The 19,440-nt window shown below is 44.6% G+C and overlaps 1 protein-coding gene across 4 annotated transcripts in view; it reads right to left on the bottom strand.

The window, feature by feature from the left end:
- Nucleotides 1-19,440, bottom strand: part of cpeb3 (cytoplasmic polyadenylation element binding protein 3) — a 68,867-nt gene that overhangs the window by 6,082 nt on the left and 43,345 nt on the right. For all 4 annotated transcript variants that reach the window (XM_038991758.1, XM_038991762.1, XM_038991760.1 and 1 more), the window contains exons 7-9: nt 2,821-2,939; nt 2,470-2,584; nt 1,840-2,021 (exon numbers count right to left, since the gene is read on the bottom strand). In XM_038991758.1, the coding sequence (XP_038847686.1) occupies nt 1,840-2,021; nt 2,470-2,584; nt 2,821-2,939 (416 nt within the window). The remainder of the gene's footprint in view (nt 1-1,839; nt 2,022-2,469; nt 2,585-2,820; nt 2,940-19,440) is intronic.

Genomic DNA, 19,440 nt, shown 5'->3' with positions numbered 1-19,440 from the left:
ACCCCCAGCCCTGGTAAGACGACGACTAGCAATGGCCAAAGCCAGAAACAGACTGGCAACCAGGCTCATTTTCATTTGGCACCAAACGGTAGGAAACGGACAGAAAAAGGGTACCCGAGCGTGTCCAACAGCGCTTGTTTTTGGTTTCCGTTGCAAAATGTTTTGCTATGGTGTGCCCTAATGAATATGGCCAATAAATACCCGTATCACCTCAGTGAGTACAACAATGAAGCTGTTCTGAGGCACAGTAATTGAACCATTCTGACATACCATTAAGACAATACCAAGAGGCCATTGACAGTTAACGGAATGATTGTGTTGCCAGACGGAACAGAAATAAAATGTGCAAACAAACGTGTTGTGGATGGACACCAGTGAACTAGGCTTTAGGCCTCAACCACAAGAACGAACGTTAACTAACCCTGAGAGAACTTGGGTGTGACGAGGTGGTGGTTGACCAAACCTTCTTGGAAGGGAAGGCAGAGAGGCTTCTCTGGGTAGAGCCTCCAACGATGTACCCCCCCCCCCCCCCCCAGCCATGTACCCCCCCCCCAGCCCTTTCCCTGGCCTCAGCCAAATATAGGGATCTGTAGAAGAGATTTCTCTCATACCAAATCTCTATGGCTGATAATGAGGGTTTGCAGTGCAGCGATGTCATCTATAGGCCATTACGTGCCTCGTTAGTGGCAGCTAGGCCTAGTGGTCTAGTGATCTGGGCCCATATTCAAAAAGCGCCTCCGAGTTAGGGGTGCTAAGTAATAATGGCTATGGAGAGAGGGGGGGGACCTGATCCTAGATCAGCACTCCTACTGTTGGACACTGTGAATACGGCCCTGGGTCAGACAGTAGAGCCAACCCAGGGCAGTAGTCTGAATGAAGACACTGCCTGCTCAACCAGCTACTGGGGTTGGATATTGGATTATGGCAGCATAGAGGGAGTGTGGAACAAGCAGCCCCCACTGAGACTAGCCTCTCTGGGCTGGCAGACGACCAGTCTTGGTTGGTCACGATAGGCCATGCTCTATAGGGCTAGCTCGCTCAAAATAACCTGGCCACGGCTAAAGTGAATATTCATGTATAAGGAAGTCCTATAATTAAACCTTCCCCACGTCTGGGACTTCAAATATCGGTCAGCCCTCCAGCAGCCAAAGGCCAGGGTGATTACACAGCCAACTCTATTCCACAGAACTAACCGGGGCTCCCTGTATTGTAGGCTGCGCCGAACTGTCGGTTGGACACCAGCATATAATGACAGCTCTTATGTATAGGGTCTTAAGGAGAGTTAAAGAGTTCAGATCCACAGCAGCACACCATTGGGCTCCCGAATGGCGCAGCGGTCTAAGGCACCGCATCTCAGTGCAAGAGGCGTCACTGCAGTCCCTGGTTTGAATCCAGGCTGTGTCACATCCGGCCGTGATTGGGAGTCCCATAGGACGGCACACAATTGGCCCAGCGTCGTCCGGGTTTGGCCGGGGTAGGCCGTCATTGTAAATAAGAATTGGTTCCTAACTGACTTGCCTATTTAAATAAAAGGTTAAATAAAAAAATAAGAACGCCTACACTAGGCCATACTGGGAGGTTACACTAGGGTCGTGTTCATTCGGCACCAAACGGAAGAAAACTGACAAACAGGGAGGGACTACCTGGACTTGTCCAATGAGAAACACTCCTTTTTGTTCCCTGTTGCAAAACCTTTTCTGCTGTGTGCCCTAATGGACACAACCCAGTCATTCTTCATCTGCTAAAGATATCTCCCTGTTATCCAACTTCTAGGGCAACTCCTGAAGCACTATTGCTATGGAGACAGACATCCTGAACACAGTGTTTGGTCTCACTCACCCGTTTGTCAATGTCGTTGTGCTGCAACTGAACAAATCGGGCGCTGATGGCGGCGATGTAGCTCTGCTGATTGGAGAAGGCCACACGGCCCGCCCCCTTGGGGTACTTGAGCTCCGGGTCAGTGTCAATGCCGGCGTAGCACACACCCCCATACAGCCTGTCCATGATCATAGCTAGTTCCACTAGAGGACGAGAGGACGAGAGAGATAGAGAATGTTTTGACTGCATGCCTCTAGTTTGTCTCATGAAAATTGAGGAAAAAAGTGGAGATTCATATTTTTTACCAGACAAGCAGAATGATGCGACTTGAATAACATTGTCCTGAGAGTGTGCATTACAGTAGTCGTCTTTGACTGTTGATATAACTAGCATAGGTCACATAGCAGACAGCCAGTCAGTGATGTTGGTCCCAAGCACAGAAATACTGAACCACCTAAAGGGCCTTGCATGAACACTTTACATGACCAGCAGTTAGCGAACCGCCTGGAAACAACGTGGATCGCTTTCTCACTGGCAAAACTGTATTTTTGATTACAGCCTGTAGAGACTACGGTCTACGCCAGTCGATCTTACACAGAGAATCCACCAACCTATCCCACTGATCTACATCCGTTTTGACCAATCCCCTACCTGCGCGTAGAGGCCGGGGCACACCCCCCACAAATATAGTCTTGCGGGGGTCCAGCGGTTGGGAGCCATCCATCACAAAGTCACTGTCACTCAGGTTCCAGGGGCGGATTTGGACCTGGAAAAAAGAAATGCATCATTAATGAAGTAATGTGTCTGACGAGAAATCCACACTTACACCCTTATACCCAACCGGAACCGAACTGCCTTGGTCATTTCCCTTCCAAGCCCAGTTAGAGCAACTATGGTGAATGTAGAACCAGACTGGCACAGTACAGGTCGGCTTGTCTCGGTTTAGCTCAGCTTAGTAGTGTGAAAACGGTATTACAGTACAATACTGTAGCGTTCACTGACTGGTTTGTCCTTGATAGTGGGGCTGGAGACACAAAGGTAAAGCTTCCCGTCCTCCTCGATGCAGGCGTCAATCAGGGCCTGGACAGAGGTCTCCTCTTGGAACAGCAAGAAGGCATAGCCTGGAAGAAGAGAGAGAAGAGTTTTTAAGACTAGAGAAAAAATATATTATATCCTGTTCACAGTAAGTACACTGTGTACTGTCTAAACCTGAACGACAGAAGACAGTACCTTTCAGCCCAAAAGCTCAAATCAAGTCTGCTCAGTTTCAGTAAGGAAAAAAAGTCCCTGTGCAAAATGTATCAACCTAATACTCTCCAAATCATTTTGGAAAGTTACGTGCTCAAAGATTTGCTCCTGTGGGATGAGGAGGTCTGGCTTTGCAGCAGAGAGAGATACAGAGAGAAAGGGAGGAGAGGGCTCGTCAGTGTGCATTGTTAAATCATCTATTACTGAAAGGGAGGAGAGGCGAGAGTTGGTCTAGGGTCAAGGCCATTCTGTCAGTTAGGGAGAGTTGGGAAGTTTATCTAGGGTCATGCTTATTCCGTAACAGAGTATGGGAGTCAGCTAGCTTCACTCGAGTAGCAGTCGCATAGCTGTGTCCAATGGCCCTAATATCACACTACTCTTCTGGTATTAGCATTTGATATGGAAACAATACAGTATCAATTGTGTGAACAGAGTGGACAAAAGATCATGAGAAAACACAACGGAACAAGAAAATGATGACACATATATAGTAGGCAAGGCAAAGTATCACAGGGGTATTCCATTCAGTGGAATAGAGTACATTTGCAGCAAGTAATAGGCCAGCACCGACCAGAGCCATACAAGTAGCATACATCTCCACCTCTGATGCACATGATTTGACATATCCTTAACTAGAGGGCCGTGATCATGTGAGCAAAACTGTGGAGCCACCAGGGACGTGAAGTGGGAACCTGAGCCGCAAAGCAGAGCAGGCAGCAGAGTGGTGGGATGGAGGGAGGAAGGGATGGAGGGAGGGAGGCCGGGCCCACACGCAGACAGGACGTACATTTATGGTGCAGAAGGCTGTCAGAGGCGCCGCCTGCCACCGCGTGCGATTTCTGGTGTCAGCTGACTGTGAAGGGGCTACTGCTTTTTAGGCGTATATGCGGGACACAGAGAGCGCCTGGCCGAGGAACGGAGTGGCAATTAGGGGAACAGAGAAATGTGCAACTGTCACGTTTTACTCTCAGACATTCCTCAAAGGGACTGCTGCAGCGGGTGAAGAGGGGGAAAGATGAAAGAAAAATACACTGACTCAGTACATCGTGAAAGTGTGTGTGTGTGTGTATGTATGTGTGAGAGAAAGTCTGTGCAAATGAAGGTGTGTGTGTGTGTCTATCAAAGAACGTATACACGAACGACAGTATATATATGTCACCACGAGGGCTACATCAAGCATTTCCACTCCCCAGTCCTCTAGCCTTTCTCACTGAGCCCCGGCAGTGCTTAGTCATCATCATCACACACACACACCTGAGTGGAGCGTGTGTGTCTAGGGTCCTTCAGTGAGGTCACAACCAGCACTCGCTGTCCACCTCTCCAGCACAACCAGGCCCTTCAAAAGGGGACTTAGTGCCTCTGAGGTCTCACACACGTCAGTGACAACATGTTCCTCCCAGGGTAGTACCCCCTTCTCTGTCCCTGGCCCCGTCTGCCTGCGTCACAACAGATGAGTCCGTGTGCATCACACTCGCCACGAGCAAAACAGGAGGCCCCAGAATTCAATGCTGCTATATGTCAGCACAAGGCCGTTTTCAGTACATCAGGAGGACTAAAAACAAGTCAACAGTAAACATGTCGTCCCCCACGAGTGATGCAGCGCCCCCGCTTGGGCCAATTGAGATATCCCGTGTAACTAATAAGTTTCCGTTATCGTGTGTGACCCATTAAATTGACCAGATACTCAAGTGGCCACTAAATATTCAAATAAATGTCTTCCAAAATGGAAGGCAGTTAGCCTGGGTACCAATCTCTAACTAATCCACTTCCTGTACTCCCTGTCATGGGCCAAAAGACTCTTTGGAAGTGGCAAGGAGTGGAATGTTAGCTAAAGAGACTGATTCTCAGACTGGAAGGCAGTCGGAAGGAGGCAAGATCAGGTGAGACCATTCTAGCCAATGAGAAGGCAGATACGAGTGTGAACAACAGGCACAACTCTGATATAAAGTGTTTTTTTCTCAGAGTTGCCGGGATGTCACGTCTTACTTATCAGTACACTAGTAACAAAATAAGCACTACGAAACTTATATTCTATGAAATAAGCCACACGTAGCAAATAAGCCATTTCATTATTTGTTAACCAAACTCGACACTCTCTCATTGACATCTGTACAAAAAAAATCCCGAAAAACGCCACCTACAGATTTTGTGCCCAGTTATCACTCTCGCTTTGCCTCTTCCTCCCTAGTGTGACTCACACATTTCAGTTAATTACTACAGCTCCCGCCTTGGGCCAATCAGTGTCATTTTGTAAATGCCGGATCTTTATGACACCATTCACCCAAGTTTTGTCAAAATCGGGCCGGTGCTGTCTTGAGATATCGTGTGACTAACGTATGAACGGACGGAAACCGATCCACAGTCCCCTAACCGATTTCATCGCAGGGGACAGAAACACAGGAGGTGGAACTTCAGGCATCACAAGACGTGTCAATACATTGTGAAACATTATTTGAAGACAGACATCTAAGGAAAAGGATTGCAAACAAGACACAAGGCCTATGATTCTCCGTTAAGTGGGCATTTCAAAGTACACACACCACCAGGTGGAATGGTTCATTTGCAGACTGGCAGTAGTCCAGCCTGGTTGCACACTTAACACTCACTTAGTAAATCATCCTGACTAATGAACCACATTTCCCAGGCCACAACCATAACACAACCACTGAATGACTAGTCCATCTGTGTGTCTCTGCTATTGGTTAACTAAGACCCGACTCCTCCTGGGCCCAACATGGGGAAAACCTAAGACAATCAGGATAATGGAAACAGGCTGGTGTGCCCAATGTGCCTCGTCATAACCTCAGAATAGAAAAAAAAACCACATTAAATAAAGAGGGTGTCATCGGGTCAGGGAATCATGTGGTTAAGCACAGAGAGAGAGAGAGAGAGACTGCGTGCTGCAGTCGTCAGAAACGGCAGCGACAGCCAGAGGCCACAGTCAGGGAAAGGAACAGCGTGTTCTGTCCCGGAGCAAGAGTGTGCAAAAGAGAGTGAGAGAGAGAGAGCGACAGACAAAGAGCGACACAGAGAGAGACAGAGAGAGATAGAGATAGCGAGAATGGTGTGTGTATGGAGGAGAAAAATAGGGGAAGAGACGTTGGGGAAGGAAAATAGTGGGTTGGACGGTCGACTGGCAGAGTTCGGGGTTACACAGTTGAGGGAAGGGGCTAGCCTAGCCGAGCCGCTAAATGAAGGAGGCAGTTCTTGGCTTTCACAGTGAGTACACAGTGTTCACTTCCTTGTTAGAGTCAAAGCACCGTATAGGATTAACTTCTGTCACCTTTCAGCAAAACTGTTAGGATCACATTCAACAGGCGGAATAGGCACACACACACACACTTCGCTATTAGGATGGGTGCCGTCATGTGCACTCGTACTGTCACACACACCCCGTGGTGGATTTAAAAGCACAGGATTGGTGTAAACATTAGGTGGGAGGGAAGTACCACCATTCTTAATAAATCCATGAGAGAGAGTATGCAAGTGCACAGTTGAGAAGGGGGAATCGGGCCAGACAGGCAGGCGAGCCTTCCGCAGTGCAGGGGCTTAGTAAACCAGAGGAGGAGGAGAGGAGAGCACAGATCTGCAGTGGCTCGTGCCTGAGATTTATAAAGCTTTACTGCAGAGCTCCCGACTGCGCCAAGGGAGTAAAGGAAAACATACGGCCAGGCAGAGTTTTGGACTGTAAATAATTCTGTTTACAGATAAACGACAGGTCTGGTTACCTCATGGTCCTACGGCCAACAAAATGACCTCAGACGCGAACAACTCTTTCCCTCACCGACGGCCAACACTGTGTCAAACAGCTACACACGACCTCACAAACAAGCCACTCCAATTTCACACCTTGACTCAAAATTCCAAAACTCCGCTGTACAAATGACGACCAATTTACCTAACAAACAGTGAGGTGCACAGCGCATCCACTATGGCACTCCAACTAAACTTCAGCCTAAAACTTCCCTCACAAATCAATAGCCACCAACATTTCAGTTTCCGACAATCAAAGTTTAAATGATGACAAAGTTTCAAGCGGTGAGACTCATTTCAAAGTATGGTTGAAGTTTATGCGTCTGTTGATTTAATAGGCTAACAATTTATCAAGGCTAATGTTTCCCGATTCAGGAACTTGTTTCTTTCCAGATTTACAGCGCCAAGAGAGGGGTGCGGACCTCGACCCTGCAGACTGGTCTGGCCCGTATTCATAAAGCATCTCAGAGTAAGAGTTCTGATCTAGGAGCAGGTCCCCACGGTCTTATTTAGTACGCTCTGAAAGGCAAAACAGATCCTAGAGCAGGACCTACTCTGAGAACCTTGATGGATATGGGCCCAGGACTAGTAGAGAATAAAATCAGTGAAGGGTGGCGAGCAGACTCTGGCAAAGCTCCCTCACAGCTCGTCATCAAAATCCTCACATAGAAAGCAGTCCCTTCCCAGTCTGGAAGCGGTCTCAATTGTCTCAACTGACCATGTCTGAAACATACAGCCAAGCTGCGCTGCTGTACAGTATATCCTAAAAACAGAAAGGAGGAAAGAAGGGGGAAGGACATGGAGAAGAGAAGCCAAGCTGCCCTAACGCTGCCTAGTGAAAGTCTACACAACCCTTGCGATCTTCACAGTTGCCTTAAAAATTCTACCTAAAAAAGGGACTAAATTAGATTTTTCCCTACCAATCTACACAACCTATTCCACGTTTTGAAAGTGAAAGAAAAGTTGAACTGTTTCTTCTTGAAAAACATGTTGAATAACATCAAAAAAAGTGCACCTTCTCAGTTGGGGAGGCAGGTAGCCTAGTGGTTAGAGCGTTGGACTAGTAACCGAAAGGTTGCAAGATCGAATCCCCGAGCTGACAAGGTAAAAAAACGTCAGTCTGCCCCTGAACAAGGCAGTGAACCCACTGTTCCTAGGCCGTCATTGAAAATAAGAATTTGTTCTGAACTGACTTGCCTAGTTAAATAAAGGGTAAAAAAATATAAGTGATCATATTTTATGTAAAATTAAGATATTAATGTGCTGATACAGTGCCTTCAGAAAGTATTCACACCCCTTTTCCCCCCAAATTTTTGTTGTGTTACAGCCTGAATTTAAAATTGATTAAAATGCCCAAAAAATTGTCACTCGCCTACACACAATATCCCATAATGTCAAAGTGGAGTTATGTTTTTAGAAAAATTACAAATGAATTAAAAATGAAAAGCTGAAATGTCTTAAGTCAATATGTATTCATCCCTTCGTTATGGCAATCCTAAATAAGTTCATGAGTAAACATTTGCTTAACAAGTCACATAATAAGTTGTTTAACATTTTTTAATGACCCCACTCATCTCTGTACCCCACACATACAATTAACTGTAAGGTCCCTCAGTCGAGCAGTAAACATAGATTCAACCAGGGAGGTTTTCCAATACCTTGCAAAGAAGGGCATCTATTGGTCAATGGGTAAAAATAAAAAAAGCAGACATTGAACATCTCTTTGAGCATGGTGAAGTTATTAATTACGCTTTGGATGGTGTATGGTATATCAACACACCCAGTCACTACAAAGATACAGGCGTCCTTCCTAACTCAGTTGCCGGTGAAGGGATTTCACCGCAAGGCCAATGGTGACTTTAAAACAGTTATGGAGTTTAATGGCTGTGACAGGAGAAAACAGAGGATGGATCAACAACATTGTAGCTACTCCCCTATACAAACCTAATTGACAGAGTGAAAAGGAAGCCCGTACAGAATAAAAAATATTCAAAAACATGCATCCTGTTTGCAAACAAGGGACTAAAGTAATATTGCAAAAAATATGGCAAAGTAAATAACTTTTTGTCCTGACTACAAAGTGTTAAGTTTGGGGCAAATCCAACACCACACATTACTGAGTACCACTCTCCATATTTTCAAGCACAGTGGTGGCTGCATCATGTTATGGGTATGCTTGTAATTGTTAAGGTCTGGGGAGTTTTTCCAGGATAAAAAAAATAACAGAATGGAGCTAAGCACAGGCAAAATTCTAGAGGAAAACCTGGTTTAGTCTGCTTTCCACCAGATACTTGGAGATGAATTCACCTTTCAGCAGGACAATAACCTAAAACACAAGGCCAAATCTACACTGGAGCTGCTTACCAAGAAGACTGTGAATGTTTTGACTTAAATCTACTTGAAAATCTATGGCAAGACCTGAAAATAGTTGTCTAGCAATGATCAACAACCAATTTGACTGAGCTTAAAGAATTTTGAAAATAATCAAAAATGGGCAAATGTTGCACAATCCAGTTGTGGAAAGCTCTAAAAGAATTACCCAGAAAGACTTACAGCTGTAATCGCTGACAAAGGTGATTCTAACATGTATTTCAGGGGTGTGAATACTTCTGTAAATCAAATATTTATGCATTTCATTTTCAATAATAACATTTTATTTAAATCTACACACGTTTTCATTTTGTCATTATGGGGTATTGTGTGTAGATGGAGGGGGAAAATCTATTTAATCCATATTGAATTCAGGCTGGAACACAACAACATGTGGAATAAAGTCAAAGAGTATGAATACTTTCTGAAGGCACTGTATAAGCACACGCTAGCAGTCATGCCTGCATGTCAAAGTCACACAGTGGCAACATAACTTGGTGAACTAGAACAAGAGATTTCAGGGATTCACAGCATACATTTTTTAAATGCATACTGTTAAATGAACCTTGCATTTGTATACATAGATGCCATTTTAGAAAAATTCAATTTTTCCTCAGCTGGGCTTAACCCTTTACACTTAGGTGGGAACTGGCCTATATGGAGAGAGCTAAAGTTAAATGTTTATTTTGTGAAAATAATAGGCATAATCATGGTAGAAATTGAAAGGGTACAGTTTTGAGGTTATGAGAAAATTATTAGACCAAAAGGTGAGGTCATAACAGTTCACCTGACAAGACTGAATCCAAACATTACACTGTTGATTTTATGTGAATTTTACATTTTGTGTACTTTTAGCCACATTTGTTGATAATTAAATCTGAAAATACTCTGGACACATCCAGTAACACAATAAGAATATTCCTGGAAAAAGTGGGACAGGTGCAACAAGACAAAAAAATTACAAGGTTTTGAGTGAGAGGACTAACAGGTCTCTCCAAGTGGCCACACACCTCTCCAAAATGTGCACAATCCTAAGTAATTTCAATGCACTTTAATGACTCAAAGAGTCATCAACTATAAGGTGCTTTGTTGAGCTCTCCTCGCGATGCCGTTGAGGAACTAGAGCAAGCACACTTGTAGTTATGTTTGGAACACAACCCTGCATCCTCACCCTCACACAATGACTTGTTTACGCAATCCAAAAACGGCCCAGTATAAACCACAATCCGAGTCAGGTGGGCATCATTTGAAAGCCCGTTCAGTCGACATGACCAGCTAAGTTATAAAAGATGATATTACAGTGTTAAGCTTCCATAATATGCAATATAGGGAAACGGATCATAACTTTGGCGACACATAGAAAGGAGTCCTGAGTGCATTCGGGTGCGTGTCCCGGGGTACATTTTCTTCACAATAGACAAACAGGCTCATCTTGTTCAGAAAAACCCCAACGCCGTGTCATCTTGTAACTGTACATCAAAACAAAGCGATCATAAACGTTGACACGGTACATTACATACGTTTTATGCACAATTGGACTCACAGGTGTTTGGCTTGCTTGTATGACATCAAAGCGGCATTGATTATTAATTCTCAACGACTCAGCATTCAAACTACATAGAAGTCCTCTTCATTTGCAGCATTTCCCTCACTCAGACAAAACATTTCCAAAAGATGCCCAAATTAGTGGGAAGGATGGGGGCAACTTCTTGTTGTGTGCGGTGCTCAAGAACGGCTGTCAGCCGAAACCCATACGGCGCTGTGAAGCGAGGAGCCAGAGCTCTGACGTCATGTATAGCATGTTACTGTACAGCCACTGTGTTCCAATTTAGATGTTTAGCAGTGCCCAAATCGGCCATTTTCAACCTGTATACAGGTACGAGGGTTAAAGGGTATAGTAGCACAAAAACCACAATCTATACAGAATATGGCAATAAATAAATATTATTACATTTGATCAAAACTAACTTTGCATAATATCGTAGTCTACACAGTGTACAAAACATTAAGAACACTTTCCTAATATTGAGTTGCACTCCCCCCTTTTCCGTCAGAACAGCCTCATTTCATCAGGGCATGGACTCTACAAAGTGTTGAAAGCGTTCCACAGGGATGCTGGCCCATGTTCCAATGCTTCCCACAGTTGTGTCAAGTTGGCTGGATGTCCTTTGGTTGGCGGACCATTCTTGATACACACAGGAAACTGTTGAGCGTGAAAAACCCAGCAGCATTGCAGACACAAACTGGTGCGCCTGGCACCTTCTACCATACCCTGTTCAAAGGCACTTAAATCTTTTGTCTCGCCCATTCACCCTCTGAATGGCACACAAACACAATCCATGTCTCAATTGTCTCAAGGCTTAAAAATCCTTCTTTAAACCTGTCTCCTCCCCTTCATCTACACTGATAGAAGTGGATTTAACAAGTAAAATCAATAGCTTTCACCTGAAATCACCTGGTCAGTCTCATCTCATGGAATGAGAAGGTGCTCATAATGTTTTGTACACTCAAGTGTATATTTACACCCCAAACCATTGGTTTCCAAATATTTTATGGAGTAGGCTTTCCTATTCTGTCTTTTTTTTAAACTATAAAATCACTGTTGTTCCAATTAAGCCCAGTTTGCAATGAAACACATGGGGATGGTGTGTTGATATCCCAATATTCAATGAACATGAGCATAAGTATGTCTTTTGTTCAGATTTAAGTTGATTAAAAAAATTAAAACAACGTATACATCTAGCCATCTAGCCATTGTGCCCATACCAAGACTGGAAACTATTAATAACATTTAGAAACCTCAAGTCCTTTGGAGTGGACAGGTAGTCGTTGATGCAGAGACGGAAGAATAATATCAGGGGTGATGGATGTCAGGGTGATGATTGTACGGACCACAGCTGGCTCCCTGTGAACTCCAATCCCAATGTTCTTGTTTATCCCTGACGCTCTGTCGAAACGCAAATGCGCCACACTTGCGATACGGTTTTGGATATCTTTCAAACTTTACTTTTATATAGGCGAGAAATAATATTTCTCATACAATTGGGTAAACAAATATGCCAACAAATGAGGGGCAAGAGGATGACTATTGGGCTACTTCTCATGCACTTTTTTTTGGGGGGGGGGGGGTTGTCATATTGTTGTCATTCATTCATCAAGGTGATTCAGTTTTTTTGTCCACCACTTGTACCTTCGTAATACAGTAGAGAGGGAGATTTGAAATGGTCTTCAGATAGGCTTTAGGAAGACGAGTTTAAATAATTAACAAGAATAGCAGTACAGCAAATGTGAATCACCTTTCAGATAATCAATTGAAAGTTGTGTGTGTTACAGTCTGTGTGCATAGCTTCTTATCCAGAGGGCTGGTGTTGGTGCAGGGTTTTGTTCTAACCAAGCAGTAACACACCTGATTAAGGTCTTGATTAAAGTCTATGATTAGTTGAATCAGGCGTGTACTGGTTGTCAAAGAACAGAAGCCTAAGTCCACATAGATCTTGTTATGTTATGAGTGCTACTTTCATGATGAATAGTAATGATCAGTTTAACTTCAGGGGTGATTCATATAATACAATTTTACATAAGAAATGTCAGTTTGTAGGTTTTGGACATTTGGAAATGAATAAAAATGTATTATTTAAGAGGGGGACTTATTTGGAACACCTATGGGCTTAAAGGGTACATTAAGTACATTCAGTACTTTTCACGTTTGATCAAATATTTATTTGTTATAAAAAATATATATTTTTGAAATGTGGTCAAAACGTCACGAGTGAATAATCTATGATTTTATATGTTAGAAATGTCTAAACTTAGATTTGGGGGGGCTTAATAAGTACACTTACCCTAATCCATTTTTAGATAAAAATTTTAAGGCAGCAAAATGTAAAGAAATGTACAAGGGGTATATAGACTGTCACCACCCCATTTACGAAAATGGTTAGCTCCTACAGACCGTGAGTCACGTGGCCGTGGCTCGCTCTATAAAGCAGGCAGACATCGAGGCATTCAGTTACTGTTCGATTGAATGTTAGAATGGGTAAAACTAATGACGTAAGTGACAGTGTGGTATGATCGTCGGTGCCAGGCACGCCGGTTCCAATATCTCAGAAAGGCCGGCCTCCTGGGCTTTTCACGCACGACAGTTTCTAGGGTTTACAGAGAATGGTGCGACAAACAAAAAACATCCAGTCAGTGGCAGTCCTGTGGGTTGAAAACAGCTCGATGAGAGGTCGAAGGAGAATAGCAAGAATCGCGCAAACTAACAGGCAGGCCACAACCAGGCAAATAACGGCGCAGTACAACAGTGGTGTTCAGAACGGCATCTCGGGAACACACAACTCGCCAGTCCTTGTCACGGATAGGCTATTGCAGCAGACCACACTGGGTTGCAAACCAATCAGCAGAAAAGCAAGAAGAAGCAGCTCTAGTGGGCACGTGATCACCAACACTGGACAACTGAGGAGTGAAAAAAACATTGATTGGTCCGACGAATCCCGGTTCCTGTTGCGTCAGGATCTGGTGTAAGCAGCATGAGTCCATGGCACCATCCTGCCTGGTGTCAACGGTACAGGCTGGTGGCGGTGGTGTACCGAATAAACTGGCCACTGAGTCTATATCCTAAATCAAATCAAATGTATTGGTCACATACACGTGTTTCGCATATGTTATTGTGGGTGTTGTTGTGGGTGTAGCGAAATGCTTGAGCTTCTAGCTTCGACAGTGCAGTAATACCTAACAAGTAATATCTAACAGTTTCACAACATATACCCAAAATACAAGTAAATCTAAGTAAGGAATGGATTAAGAATACATATGTCAGAGCGGCATTGGACTAAGATACAGTGGCATAGTATAGAATACAGTATATACATATGAGATGGGTGATGCAATATTTACACACAATTAAAGTGACTAAGATAGCGTAGAATAGTATAGAGTACAGTTTATTAAAGTGGCTATGATCATTTCCTTAGAGTGGCCAGTGATTCCTAATCTATGTCTATAGGCAGCAGCCTCTGATGTGCTGGAGATGGCTGTTTAACAGTCAGTGGTGAAGCATAGAATACAATACAGTATATACATACAAAACGGGTGATGCAATATGAACACAATTTAAAAGTGACTAAGATACCGTAGAATAGTGTGGAGTGCAGTTTATACATATGAGATGAGTAATGCTAGAAACAGAAACATTATTAAAGTGTCTAGTGATCCATTTCTAAAAGTGGCCAGTGATTTCTATTCTTTTTTATTTCTTTTATTTTACCCCCTTTTCTCCCCAATTTTCGTGGTATCCAATCGCTAGTAATTACTATCTTGTCTCATCGCTACATCTCCCGTACGGGCTCGGGAGAGACGAAGGTCGAAAGCCATGCGTCCTCCGAAGCACAACCCAACCAAGCCGCACTGCTTCTTAACACAGCGCGCCTCCAACCCGGAAGCCAGCCGCACCAATGTGTCGGAGGAAACACCGTGCACCTGGCCCCCTCGGTTAGCGCGCACTGCGCCCGGCCCGCCACAGGAGTCGCTGGAGCGCGATGAGACAAGGATATCCCTACCGGCCAAACCCTCCCTAACCCGGACGACGCTAGGCCAATTGTGCGTCGCCCCACGGACCTCCCGGTCGCGGCCGGCTGCGACAGAGCCTGGGCGCGAACCCAGAGACTCTGGTGGCGCAGCTAGCGTTGCGATGCAGTGCCCTAGACCACTGCGCCACCCGGGAGGCCCAGTGATTCCTATTCTATGTCTATAGGCAGCTGCCTCTGATGTGCTCATGATGGCTGTTTAACAGTCTGATGGCCTTGAGATAGAAGCTGTTTTTCAGTCTCTCGGTCCCAGCTTTGATGCACCTGTACTGACCTCGCCTTCTGGATGATAGCGGGGTGAACAGGCAGTAGCTCGGGGGGGTTGATGTCCTTGATGATCGTTTTGGCCTTCCTGTGACATCGGATGCTGTAGGTGTCCAATAGGGCGGGAAGTTTGCCCTTGGTAATCCGTTGGGGAGACTGCACCACCCTCTGGAGAGCGTTGCGGTTGTGGGGGGTGCCGTAGCAGGCGATGATACAGCCCGACAGGATGCTCTCAAACCCTCAACTTTTACAGATGCACAATTTCGGTGTTAAGCCAAATTTCTTCAGCCTCCTGAGGTTGAAGAGGCGCTGTTGCGCCTTTTTCACCACACCGTCTGTGTGGGTGCACCATTTCAGTTTGCCAGCGATGTGTACGCCCGAAGAACTTGAAGCTTTCCACATTCTCCACTGCGGTCCCATCAATGTGGATGGGGGGTGCACCATCTGCTGTTTCCTGAAGTCCACGATCAGATCCTTGGTTTTGTTGACGTTGAGTGAGAGGTTATTTTCCTGGCACCACACTCCCAGAGCCCTCACCTCCTCCCTGTAGGCTGTCTCATCGTTGTTGGTAATCAAGCCTACTACTGTTGTGTCGACTGCAAACTTGATGATTGAGTTGGAGGCGTGCATGGCCACGCAGTCATGGGTGAACATGGGAGTACAGGAGGGGGCTGAGCACGCACCCTTATGGGGCCCCAGTGTTGAGGATCAGCAAAGAGGTGTTGTTTCCTACCTTCACCACCTGGGGGCAACCCGTCAAGAAGTCCAGGACCCAGTCGCACAGGGCGGGGTTCAGACCCAGGGCCTCGAGCTCGATGATGAGCTTGGAGGGTACTATGGTGTTGAATGCTGAGCTATAGTCAATGAACAGCATTCTTAAACCTTTCATTGCTACCCATCCCGGATCCGGGAGCATCCTCATCAAAAAAGCTGACTAGCATAGCCTAGCGGGACAGGGATATCATATAATATAATTTTCATTAAATCACAAGTCCAATACAGCAAATGAAAGATAAACATCTTGTGAATCCAGCCATCATTTCCGATTTTTAAAATGTTTTACAGCGAAAACACAATATGTATTTCTATTAGCTAACCACAATAGCAAAAGAGTCAACCGCATATTTTCACAATTTTTCTACCGCATAGGTAGCTATCACAAAACCGACCAAATAGAGATATAATTAGTCACTAACCAAGAAACAACTTCATCAGATGACAGTCTTATAACATGTTATACAATAAATGTATGTTTTGTTCGAAAATGTGCATATTTGAGGTATAAATCATAGTTTTACATTGGTGATATTTTTGATGGTAGCTGCAAAGCAGCCAGAATAATTACAGAGAGCAACGTGAAATACCTAAATACTCATCATAAAACATTTATGAAAAATACATGGTGTACAGCAAATGAAAGATAAACATCTTGTGAATCCAGCCAATATTTCCGATTTTTTAAGTGTTTAACAGCGAAAACACAATATAGCATTATATTAGCTTATCACAATAGCCAAACACACAAATGCATTTATTAGCAGCAAAAGGTAGCGATTGCAAAAACCAGCAAAAGATATAAAATTAATCACTAACCTTGACCAACTTCATCAGATGACAGTCTTATAACATCAGGCTATACAATACACTTATGTTTTGTTCGAAAATGTGCATATTTAGAGCTGCAAACCGTGGTTATACATTGTGAATATGTAGCATCGATTCACCAAATTGTCCGGAGCTATTTTGGACACTCACCTAATCTGACCAAAGAACTCATCATAAACTTTACTAAAAAATACATGTTGGACAGCAAATGAAAGATACACTAGTTATTAATGCAACCGCCGTGTTAGATTTTTAAAAATAACTTTACCATAACAAACAGCTTACGTTATAGCGAGACAGCGCCCGCAAAAAGGGCGGATAATAGGACTAAACATTTTCCACAGAAATACGAAATAACATCATAAATTGTTCTTACTTTTGCTGAGCTTCCATCAGAATCTTGTACAAGGAGTCCTAGGTCCAGAATAAATCGTTGTTTGGTTTTAGAATGTCCTTCTCTCCTGTCGAATTCGCTCCACAAGGCTAGCCAATGTTGATGACGTTCCCAATTTCTCTCGACGCAGAGAACGGAAAACTCCAAAAGTCCCATTAAACGTTGAATAAACTGATGAAACTCGGTTGAAAAAACCTACTTTATGATGTTTTTCTAATATGTATCAAATAAAAACAAAGCCGGAGATATTAGCCGTGTATACCGAACGCTTATCATAAGACAATAGGGAGGTGCTTCCCGCGCCTAGGTAGAGAAAGGAAATTCTGGACACGTCATTCCAAGAGCTCTTGTTCGACCTCAGATCAAGCTAGACACCCCATTCCACCTTCCACTGCCTGTTGACATCTAGTGGAAGGCGTATGCAGTGCATGCATATCCATAAATATAAGGCAATTCAATAGGCAGGCCCTGGAACAGAGCATCGTTTTCAGATTTTTCACTTCCAGAAGTTTGCTGCAAAATGAGTTCTGTTTTACTCACAGATATAATTCAAACAGTTTTAGAAACTTGAGTGTTTTCTATCCAATAGTAATAATAATATGCATATTGTACGATCTAGAATAGAGTACGAGGCAGTTTAATTTGGGCGCAATTTTTTCCAAAGTGGAAACAGCGCCCCCATATTGACAAGAAGTTAAATAGATATGCTTCTTGTCCAGAAGGGATAGGGCAGTGTGGTGGCGATTGCATCGTCTGTGGACCTATTGGGGCGGCAAGCAAATTGGAGTGGATCTAGGGTAACAAGTAGGGTGGAGGTGATTTCCTTTTATATTCCGTGATTGTCTGTAGACCCTGCCACATACGTCTCGTGTCTGAGCCGTTGAACTGGGACTCAACTTTGTCCCTATACTGACGTTTAACCTGCTTAATTGCGGTGGGAATAACTACACTGTTTGTATTCTTACATATTCCCAGTCTTCTTGCCCTGGTTAAATGCGGTGGTTCGCATTTTCAGTTTTGCGCCAATGCTCCCATCTATCCACGGTTTCTGGTTGGGGTAGGTTTTAATAGTCACCGTGGGTACAACATCTCCTATGCACTTCCTGATAAACTCATTCACCATATCGGTATATGTGTTATTTTCTGATGCTACTCTGAACATATCCCAGTCCGCGTGATCAAAATAATCTCGAAGCGTGGATTTCCGATTGGTCAGACCAATGATAGAAAGAAGGAGGGGAAGAGATATGGAGGAGAAGATGGGTGAAGAAGAGAGAGAAACCAGACCAACCACTAAGAGCTGGAACTCTGCCACTGAAAGTAAATAAAATGCAATGCTGAGAGAGAGAGAGAGAGAGAGAGACAGAGAGAGACAGAGAGAGACATAGAGAGACATAGAGAGACAGAGAGAGACAGAGACAGAGACAGAGAGAGAGAGAGAGAGAAATATCTGCTTTCCTAAAACAAATAGGCATGGGAGCGTGACGAGAGCACAGGCAGCTGAGACCAGAGGAGGTGAAACGAAGCTTCACTAATCATCTCAATTTGTGAAGAGTCACTCGATGCGTCCTCGATCATCTCCCCACACATCTTCTCTGTACCATGAGTAAAGAGAGTTAAACCCACCTTAGGGACGAGGGCACTGCCAATGGGGCTCCGGTGGCATCATTAGAGTGGCCTGTGTCTGTCAGACCCCTCTCCTCCTAAGCCAGCCTATGCGCACCTCGCCCCCCCGTAACATGGATAAGCTCCCAGCATCCAGGCTCTGACACCGACACATTATCCTAAAAGCAGCCACTCTAAACCCCAAAGGAGCCCCCTCCCCTTCCTGGCTCATCTACCTCCGTGCGGAGCAGACAGAAATAACTTCAGTAGTGTTTGGAGCTCGTCGCCAACAGTGACGCCTGGGACTGCAGGGCTCAATGAGCAGGTGTGAGCAGCACCGCCGCCATGGCAACCGCATCGGTCAGTGACATCATCCGGCCGACAGACAGACAGACAGGCAGGCTGAGAGAATGGGACTAAGCCCGACATGGGACACATGTACTAGAAAGTATAGGAACAGTGCAGTGGCCCGTGAATGGACCTCAGGCCTGTCCATCAGGGATAACTACCTATCTGGCCCCGGGCTTGCAACTGATCCCAGTTCAGCCCGTAGATAGACACTGCCATGGCCTGGGAGGCACAACATGAGTTATCCTCATCTCCCAAACCAAAAAGAAGAGTTTCATAATTGTACAGAGACACATAACTGCTCTTTTTAAATCTGGCACAAGACGGAACAAAGTGACTAGCATCTTCCATTAGGTCAGCTTGGAACCACTTTTAATACGGGGAGAGATTGATGACCACTTGATGGGAATAGCACATCTGCGAAGCACCCGTTACAGCGCATGAAAGGAT

This window comes from Salvelinus namaycush, chromosome 4 (assembly GCF_016432855.1).
Source record: "Salvelinus namaycush isolate Seneca chromosome 4, SaNama_1.0, whole genome shotgun sequence".
NCBI classification, from domain to species: Eukaryota; Metazoa; Chordata; class Actinopteri; order Salmoniformes; family Salmonidae; genus Salvelinus; species Salvelinus namaycush.
Note: the sequence above shows the minus strand (reverse complement) of the source record. Positions and strands in the feature narration are given on the sequence as shown.